Below are 10062 nucleotides of genomic sequence, written 5' to 3' on the forward strand. Positions count from 1 at the left end.
TGAGCTCGCGCTGGAGGAGCTGTGTGATGCTGCTGAACACACCCTGAGCATGTCGCTGTCTTTAGCATCAGTGTGAACCAGCAAGCTGAACAACATGAACTCCTATGAGGCGCAGTACCGGTGGACTGCATCTGCTTGAGGTGAACGTAGAGCTGCGTTGAGATTGTTAGGCTCCACAGCAACGCAACTAAGACGAACCACAATGAAAATTAAAAAAAACAGCTGTGAGGACGTTTCCACCCGCGAGGAATAACGTTAACGCCACAGCAGGATTATGATCACGTAATGTCTGTTGCCGTCTTACTTAGTCGAAATACTAGCTTATGTAGTTAGCATGCTATAATGCCATTTTTATTTAGCCACCCCTGTGGTCTTCTTCATGTCATCATTGACTTTACTCTGCTAGCGTCAGTTTGGAGGAAAGGCTGTGTTAGATTAAGCAAGTCGGCTAAATGAAACACTGTGTCGGGATTTAAAAAGGTCTGATCGTCCTCGGAATGAATCTACTTTCCCGTGATGTGTTAAAAGGTTTCTGTGATGGCAGCGTCCAAGATGTCTGTGCCGCTGGCTGTAGTGGTGGTCCTCTCGGTGCTGCTCACAGGAGCGACCCATGCCGGGCCGGAGATGGACCCGTACAAAATCTTGGGAGTGACCAGGAGCGCCAGTCAGGCTGAGATCAAGAAGGTCTACAAGCGTCTCGCTAAAGAATGGTAAACATGTCCACGTGACACTGACCTGTTTCTAGGAACCTCATTCAAATCTTAACTAATACGCGTCTTCTTCTCAAGGCATCCGGACAAAAACAAAAATCCAGGTGCTGAGGACATGTTCATCAAGATTACCAAATCTTATGAGGTTAGTCAATTGAATTCCCCCCCCCCCCCCCCCCCCCCCCAATGCAATATTGTGTGAGAGATTTAAAGATGTCTGCCATTCGGATATCCGTTCTATCCCAAATCTAGATCCTGTCCAGTGAAGACAAACGGGCCAATTATGACCGTTACGGGCAGACCGATGACACTCAGCCGTACGGAGGCGCTCGCTACGGCCATCGCCACGACAGCTTCTACTTCGACGAGTCCTTCTACAACTTCCCCTTCAACAGCAAGAACCAGAGGGACTTTGCCGACAACAAGTACACGCTGCAATTTAACCAGTACGTGAACGACGTGGTGCCCGACAGCTACAAGAGGCCGTACCTGATAAAGATCACCTCCGACTGGTGCTTCAGCTGCATCCACATCGAGCCTGTGTGGAAGGAGGTGGTGCAGGAGATGGAGACTCTAGGTTTGGAGTTAACCAATAAATCATCCGGAATTATTCAGCAACGCCACCGTCTATGAAATTGTGCGGATGTCTGTGGATGTCTCGTCCTTGCAGGTGTCGGGATCGGCGTGGTGGATGTTGGCCATGAGAGACGGCTAGCCAATCACCTCGGGGCTCATCGCACGCCATCAATACTTGGAGTCATAAATGGCAAAGTGACGTTTTTCCATTACGCCGTAGCAAAGGAGCACCTGAGGCAGTTTGTGGAAGACCTCCTTCCTCAGAGACTTGTGGAATGGGTACGCGTCTTGTGATTACAGGGAGGTTGACTAAAATACTTGATGTAAAGTGTATGTGAACAACATACACAATTCAAAAACACTGTGCATGTTCTACACTTCAGGTCACCGATAAGAATGACCTGCAGTTCCTGAGCAGCTGGCATGAGTTCAACAAGCCACACGTGCTTCTGTTCGACCAAGTGCCTGTAGTTCCTCTGCTCTACAAAGTAGGCTCTCGCCTTGCGGTTTCTATGTGAAATGTTCCACTGACAGTCTTTACATAACACAAACATGCCAATCATTTCATCTCTGCGTCTCCACAGCTGACAGCGTTTGCTTACAAGGACTACTTGCAGTTCGGTTATGTGGACCAGGGCCTTTCAGAGACGGCTAACCTGCAGAAACAGTTCAACATCAACACTTACGCTCCGACCATGTTGGTCTTCAAAGAGAACATCGACAAGCCCGCTGACATTATTCAGGTGGGGCGCAGCAGCAGTGAGCTATTATTCTCTATACACACTGAATCGTTGCCTCACTCCTTTTCTTCTTACGTTTGTTCTCTGCAGGCTAAAGGGATGAAAAAGCAAATCATCGATGAGTTCATGTCAAACAACAGATTCCTCCTCGTGCCACGGCTGGTCAATCAGAAGCTCTTTGATGAGCTCTGTCCCGTCAAACAGTTCCACAGACGCAGAAAGTACCCAACACTTAATTCATTTCTTTGTTGTAGAAGTCATTTAAAGATATCTAGTTTGCATTTGCCAAGTCACTGTTCTGTCTTTCGTCCCCCTCAGATTCTGTGTCCTGCTGATCACAGGGGACGAGGAGACCTTTTCTTTTGGGAACCACGCCTTTCTCTCGTTTGCCTCGACCAACACCAAGGATGTTGTGAGATTTGCTTATGTGTACCAACGGCTACAGCAACCTCTTTGTGACATCTTCACGCAGAACAAGGACAGTGCAGAGGCATCGGCACAGGTGCCCTCACACATGTCCAACACTACAGCCGCTAGTTCCACTGTGAATCGACAGTAGATCTGGGGAATGTATGGAGCTGCAGCATATTGGTTTTAATATTCAGTCGTTACTTCCTTTCTATACACATTCAATAATCCACTTATGTTTCTTTTCTAAATAAGTCTTTGGAACGTTTAACGACTTAAAGCAGTAAGACCTTGAGGAACACCGTCGATTTGTTATCAAAAACTTATGACATTTGGAGATTTCTCTGAGATTTGCGTTTTTCAGCAATTGGATTTCTGTTCTACAAACTGCTCAGAAACCCACTTATTGTCAATATACCTCGGGGAGCCACACATCCTCTGAATGCCTCTTGTTTGTGTTTGTAACGTTTCCTGATGCCGAGACTATTCTAGAGGTTACAACAGGTTATTTTATTAGGCGAGTTAAGTTTCAAAAAGTGGTCTCACTGTGTGAAACGGCTACTTTGGTCTCTAACGTCATCACACATGAACACAATTGAGTTCATTGTAAGCACAAAGTTTCAGCTTTCCGGTCATACCCTAAAAATGTACGGAAATCCAAGAAAATAACATTTATACTTCATGCAAAAAAAACAAGCTGCTTGGCCTTTGACCTAAACTTTATGGGATACCTCAGAACATACTTTCATTCAGATATCCCGAGGTGAGAGGTCAAGGGACCCCGTTGAAAATGGCCATGCCAGTGTTATTTCCCCCTCCCATAACAGGGTTTTTGCTCTGGCTTTTAAACGTTGCCTGCTACAGCCTCTTAAAGACTACCACGCAGGTCTTAAATAGCTCATGTCCCCATACAATTGTATCAGTCAAGATTCATATTAATGAACCAAAGTGCTTTTTTTTTTTAAATCAGGTGGTGATCCTGGAGAGGCGTAATGCTGCAGGGAAGGCCTTGTTCAAGCCAGTGACGGCCTGGAACGGCAGCGAGGACGACAAGCAGCGTCTTCTGGAGGAGCTGGAGCGACTGCAGAAGGACCCGTCCATCCTCGTCCACGACGCCATGCTGCCCGAGCTCAACAACGAGTTTGCCTCAGTATGTTCTCTTTGTGCTCATCCGTGTTAAACATCAAGCACCAGTCCCCGTACTTAATGTAATGATCTCACTCAATAGATGTTTGTGATCCGATGGCTCTATGCATCGTACGATTACCTCTCTGAAGTCATTGATGATATTCTGCACAACAACTGGTAGGCAGAAATTTCATTTAAGACTCATTTTAGCCATTCCACGTATATATGTGGAATAATTTGCCGTTAAAGATTGTGTGTCTAGTTGCACTAAGTCGTGTGTGTGATGATTTGCAGGCGTGAGATGATGCCTCTTCTGTCCCTCATCTTCTCTGCCTTGTTCATCTTGTTTGGAACTGTGGTCATCCAGGCCTTCAGGTCGGTTGCTTTGCCCATTCATCTAAACCACTAAAATCTTTAACGATAGAAACGTCCGCCTGTCCTGGGATTAGTGCGAGACACCGTATAAAGAAAGCTAAAGACAAGCCAGAGAAAACAAGGAAACTTGTTCTTTTTCACTCCTCTACGCCTGCGCATCCCTCTTTCTGCTGTGTTTTCAGTGACTCAAGTGAAGATAAGCAGACTAAACCAAAGGCAAAAGATGGATCAAAAGCAGAAAATGGGTCTCCAGGGACTTCAAGGCAAGAATACAAGTATCATTTCCATATATTTATGATTCATCGAGTGCAGCATTTATCATCGTGTTTTCAAGCTTTTTGTTCTTTTGCCGTTGATTACAGTCGGCCTCCCAAAAAGAGTTTTGTGGAGGTGACGGAGCTGACGGATATCACTTACATAAGCAACCTGGTGAAGCTGAGGCCGGGACACATGAACATAGTGCTGGTGCTCACCGACGCCTCCAAGAACATCCTCCTGAGCAAGTTTGCCAAAGAGGTCTACTCCTTCACAGGGTAAGCTCAACATCAGATAAAGTCCATTACATTTAAACAGTCCTGCTTATTGATGAGTCATCACATTCATTCTCTCGCCCAGGAGCCCGACTCTGCATTTCTCCTTCCTGAATATTGACAAGCACGGCGAGTGGATGAACACGCTGCTGGAATACGCCCAGGACGCCATGCAGATCGACGAGGACGACGGGGGGAACCACAAGATGGACTACACGGGCTACGTGCTGGCCCTCAACGGCCACAAAAAGTACCTTTGTCTGTTTAAGCCCGTCTACACCGGGGAGGACCCCGGCAGCAAGTCATCCGAGGACGAGGGGGCCGGTTCCGGGGGGAGGTCCAGGTCCAGCTCCCGCGACGACCACCCGCCGCGCAGATCCAAGCGATCCCGCAGCCTATCCACCCTGCAGACCCACCACAAGCTGGACCGCCTGGCGCTGTGGATGGAGAGGCTCATGGAAGGCACTTTGCATCGCTACTACATCCCCACATGGCCAGGACTGGACAAAATCACGCCCAGTAAATAGATGGAGGCGAGTTCTACCCAAGTTAGGCTGGAGATGCCTTTTTTTTTGCACTTGAGATATTTAATAGATACAGGTGTCTTTTCAAGTTGGGACAATATTACAGATTAGTGCAACTACTGTGGGACAGGTCCTGTTAGCCAACCCCTCTTACACTCATCGCATGCTATTTTCAACTGTTGGTAGTCGTCCTATATTCTGGCAAATGCTGCTGCAGCGGCAGCCTTGTGAACAGAAAACTAAATCACTGTGACCACCTGAACTCTCCTGCCTTCATGGCCGTCAGTCATAATCACACACGCTAAAGGAGGCGGGATAATACCTTCGTCTTCATGTATGAATACTAGGGGTGTAACGGTTCGGTACGATACAGTGGAGCCACGGTTCGGTACGGTTCGGTACAGTAGAAAACTATAAATGCCAGAGAAATGTACATGATTTTAGAATATATTTATTCATTACAACTAACATCATAAAGTTATTCTTTGACTTTGAACAATGATGGAACTATACCTGAGTGACCCATCTTCTGGGGTGTCTTCTTAGCAACACATCAGCATAAAAAACAAAAACTGCTCCTTAATGTCATGTAGTATTGTTAGTTACATCTTGCAAAAGAGATTTTTAATCTCAATGGGACTACCTGGTTAAATAAAAGGTTTTTAAATTAAAAAAAAAAATTTCAAACTTATTCGGTTCGTCATGCGTACCGAACCGTGAGCCTTGTACCGAACGGTTCAATACGAATACGCGTATTGTTACACCCCTAATGAATACTGTGAATAGAGATGCATGTCTCGAACACTAAATGTCTCGCATTGTCACGCATCTCAGCCCAATTTATTTTCAGCTACAGACGATGCTGAAGCGCTTGTGCATTGCGGCGCACTCATCAACTCTCTGTTAGCCAGTAGCTTCATGTAGCAAACACTACCATCAGGCTGTGCAGTTCGTTTTATGAATGTTTTCATTACGTCGACATGAAAGTTAAGTCAAACTTAGCTTGCTTGGGTTATCAACTCCTTTTAGCAACGCAAAGTGTAAAAACGTCGTTCACATACTTTTGTTGGTACAATGTGATGTAAATATTGTAGATAACCATACCATCTATAGGACCTGTATTTTATAGAGGATGTAACTTAAAAGATAAGGTGAATGTTTTACATGGATTTATCTAAATGCTGTAGTTATGTTTTTATTAAGACTGTCTTCAAGTAGTTAGAGTAAAAAAAAAAAAAAGGTCTGCTTACGTCAGATGTGTCTGTCGGTCTTCAGTGGCGCATTTATCCTCTTGTTGGTTGTAATAAAATGCTTTGTTTGTTAATTATGTCTGCAGAATTGGCCTTTTTTAACCAGCTGATGTGCAAAGTACTAACAAGGTTCATATCACGGCAGCGCTGCATAATCTCGGTTCCCTAAATCAACAAAAAAGATTACAAATTATTATTATTATAGCAAAGCAGTGGATATTTCAAACTTTTTATGTAACCAGACATTTTGCTTTTTAATAGCATTAACTGTCCCAGTAAGACATGCCAGTGTGGCACTTTACCCAGCGCCTCAAAGCTTCTGTTATTAACAATACAAGAATACTGTTTGCACCAAAAGTGAATATCAGCCACATCACAAGAGACAACTAGTTACAGGTAAGGGGAGGAGCTAAGTATTGCACTCTGAGGTGTTGGTGATGGTTTATAAGTTTCTTATGTGTGTGAAGCGCGTGTCTCACAATGGAACATCAGCAGCACAGATGTGGACCAGTGGTGTGATGGATCCTCCAAGTACAGTTTCCGATACAGATCTATAAACGACACTCCCATAATCTAACCGTGGATCTAATTTGAGCTTCATAACATACATTTCAAGCATACCCGCTCCCCTGTCCAACCCTACAAGGCATTTGTTACACTTATGCACAATACTTTAATGTGTTCTCTTTATGACGAAATGTACTTCCAAAAATCTGTCTATCAATCACTTTCATTCCGCTTCGAATGACTGTTTTCCTCCAATTCTCAATCTTGGGAAAGAACATCTCCACTTGATTTAATCCCATTTTTAAAAATGAAATGACCCACATTTCTCCTTTTCCACGAAGCCTCATCATCTGCAAATAGCCGTCTCCTCATATCTACGAAACATTTTGAATATCATTCATCATAATTAAGACTAGTATAGGACTTAGCACACTCTACTTTTACCTGGATAGTTCTCTTGTTCAAAAAGTCCATTGTCCAATAAAACTTGTCCTCCAATTCCCATTTAACATAACTTAATCTTTTCCATAGCATGTTGTGTGCTTTTTCTTCATCCACTGCAGCTACTGTTTCTTTACCAACTTTCCTCACTTCAACTTCTGAACAAGACACTGGATCCAAAGCACTCCTTCCTTTCCTAAATCCCCCTCGACTCCCTAGACACAGTCGATTTCATCCCTTATTAGCCCAAAACTGCCAAATCAAACCACTTGAAAGCGCTGTTGGGTCAAATGACTCAGCATGTCTGAGGATGTAACTATATGTGGATAAAATCCGCTCTAAAGGAAGGAACCAGATGGAATTCAAGAAAACTTCTAGTGTGAAACATCCCTGACAGGCTGCACTGAATCTACAACGCAAGGTAAGAAAACACACAGACGAAGGGTGTTATTGCATCTCAGTGGAATCTGCTAGTTCATGTTAATATTATATATTGTATCTAATTTGCATCACTTTGAATAACTTGCATTCATTACTTTGCGTGTTAATTAATAGTTTTCTATTGGAGTATTAATGTGAACGTGTTGTATTATGTTTTTATCTTCTATAATGTTATCCAGTAATTCCGCCACAAGAGGGCACCACACCACCAGAAATATGTTTGGTCTCGTCAAGCACACGTTGAACTCCCCCTTTGTTTGTGTTTACTGTTGTCTAGTTCAAGTCCTCATTTACAGCTGCGGACCCTGTTATTAAAGATGATCTATGATGGTTAAAATAAGCAAATTAAGGTTTAAAAACTCACCGCACAAAACTTATTCCTGTTCATGACAGTGTGTAGTGAGTTAGTAATGGGGATGTAATTCCAGTTCTATAAGTATGTGCGAAGCAGTAGCTCAGAAGTGTAAACAACAAAAAGAAAAGTTGCAGTGGAGAATATAATTACACAGCACAAAGCTATGCCTCTGGTGTTGTGGTGTCGATATGAACGGGTGAAATCTGACGCTCCACTATGAACCCTAACCTACGCCTGCAGTAAGTGTCTGATGCAGGACTCCTGTTCACTCCTAATAATGTGTTCTTTACATTCACAGGCAAAAGGTCCTGCTGCAGGCAAAGAGAACGACTTCCTCCTCAGTTCAAGGGAGAAAATGTAGAAAAAACTGCAAAAATAAACTGTGAATTTATATTCACCACTGTTATGGGAATATTAGGAGGTAAGAGAATCATGACAAGCCGTTGGTGGTACAAATTCTCCAGTCGGGTACCACTAAGCCACTGCAGAGGAAGAGGGCACGATGAGGTAACGTAGTTAAAAGAGAGCCAAATCAAACCGTGCATTCATGTGTTGATTTTAAGGAACATTAGTCTCCTTATTGCCCTGTCAGTGCATGTCTAAGTCACGTGCTTCGTGTGGTTTATTCGCCAAGTCTTTTTCTGGTCTACTTAGTTACATTGTGCCTTTATTAATACACTAACTTTTCCATTTCAGGTGGATGGAAGCATGCTTCCTCTGAACTGCAAGGGGTAGCCACAGTAACTAAGGGCCAGGCTTTGTACCGGTCTCGCCCCGTCTCCCTCCCTCCCTCCCTCCCTCCCCCTCTCTCGCTTTATTGCACTGACCCGTCTGGATTGAACCTATGCCGTCAATACCGCCCCTCAGGGCTCCCAAGTGTAATCACTTATCTGATAAGAGAAATAAGGAGCAGGGACAGAGAGGATAGGTCAGTGTGGAGCGGAAGCAAAGTGTATATTTGATGCGTTTTCCTCGTCGCTGCAGAAATCCATGCTTACTTTTAACCGTCTGTCGTTTACGTCTTCATTTGAGGTGATGGTGACTTGGCTCAGTGAGTGTTTTGTGAAAGGAAAGGCCCTCCCTTCCTCTCAGAGAACATTTGGCCCTCATCAAATGTATTGGCAAACATTCCACCGTCTCATGTGAGAGCGATGCCGCACGTATCCGTGTGTGTTTTGTGCATTTAGTCTGGAGTGAAGAGCTCGAGTTCCTCTCCTTGTGTTTAGTTTTAATCACTGGAGCCTCGCTGACTGTATCCTGTGTTTGTACGTGTGGGTGTATTTCTGGCTGCGTGATGTAAACTGTGACGGCTAAACCATAAGTCGCACACACATTTGATTTGTTTCATTTCTGTTCAGATTTACATACAGGTAGATCCCACAACTTCTGAAAACAACTGGCCACTGTAGTTTCTTTAGCAAATAAGGTAAATGGTGCATTTGTTTAGGACTATTTCCAGCGGTGGAGGAATACACATTTGGTGCCTTAGTGAGTATTTACAGCAGCAGGACGGTGGATGTAGGATTTATTCTAAATAAATTACGTAATGAAGGAGCATGGCACCCGGTAACATGACCTCATCATGATGCCTCATTGATGGGTTTTACATTGTCTCAGGACAACAATGCAGGTCTCTGGTGCAGAGACAACGCTTGTTGGGATCAATTCATCTTGGGTTTGGTCTTTTCATGGGATTTGTTGACGGTAAGAGTAAGACAGATATTAGATTTGGGAACTATTCATTCCAGAAACTCAAACCTTTTCAAAATGAAAAAGGGAAAAAAGGGTCTAACTTCCTCCTGTGAAAGATACTTTGTACTTTCAGTCCTTTGCCCGGCTCCCCTCATCTCATACACCGCCAACACATTCTCAGAGATAGATAGGCAGATACAAAAGAATACTGCTTTGACATAATACCTCCTCAAGCTTCCTCTAATACGGACCTATTTTAGCTAGGTTTAGACTACACACACACACACACGCGCACACACGAGGCAGAAGTCTAGAAAGATAAAAACAATTAAAAGTTGAGACAAAGTGAGAGGAATGTTTGCATAACGCTCTCTTGTATCTCCAC

General features: G+C 44.0%; 1 protein-coding gene across 2 annotated transcripts; it reads left to right on the top strand.

Moving 5' to 3' along the window:
* Nucleotides 1-28: 28 nt before the first annotated feature.
* Nucleotides 29-6266, top strand: LOC306781322 (dnaJ homolog subfamily C member 16-like). Of its 2 annotated transcripts, XM_079274125.1 has the most exons (15): nucleotides 29-140; nucleotides 529-710; nucleotides 789-855; nucleotides 963-1287; nucleotides 1381-1565; nucleotides 1670-1774; nucleotides 1871-2029; nucleotides 2117-2247; nucleotides 2345-2528; nucleotides 3405-3584; nucleotides 3663-3739; nucleotides 3857-3937; nucleotides 4120-4200; nucleotides 4300-4470; nucleotides 4553-6266. In XM_079274125.1, exons 1-15 carry the CDS (start codon nucleotides 105-107, stop codon nucleotides 4992-4994), a joined length of 2406 nt encoding a protein of 801 aa, XP_079130251.1. In that variant the 5' UTR covers nucleotides 29-104; the 3' UTR covers nucleotides 4995-6266. The 2 variants fall into 2 exon arrangements, with proteins under 2 accessions (XP_079130251.1, XP_079130250.1); XM_079274124.1 differs by having other exon boundaries at nucleotides 4120-4470.
* The last annotated feature ends 3796 nt before the right edge of the window (nucleotides 6267-10062 follow it).

The sequence above is a fragment of the Melanostigma gelatinosum genome (assembly GCF_949748355.1).
Source record: "Melanostigma gelatinosum genome assembly, chromosome: 8".
NCBI lineage: Eukaryota > Metazoa > Chordata > Actinopteri > Perciformes > Zoarcidae > Melanostigma > Melanostigma gelatinosum.

Excerpts from the sequence above, each read along its gene's own strand:
- LOC306781322 (XM_079274124.1), top strand. The coding sequence starts at position 105 with ATGAGGCGCAGTACCGGTGGACTGCATCTGCTTGAG. Across the intron at positions 856-962 it reads AGATTACCAAATCTTATGAG|ATCCTGTCCAGTGAAGACAA; the intron begins GTTAGTCAATTG and ends TCCCAAATCTAG. Across the intron at positions 1,288-1,380 it reads GCAGGAGATGGAGACTCTAG|GTGTCGGGATCGGCGTGGTG; the intron begins GTTTGGAGTTAA and ends TCGTCCTTGCAG.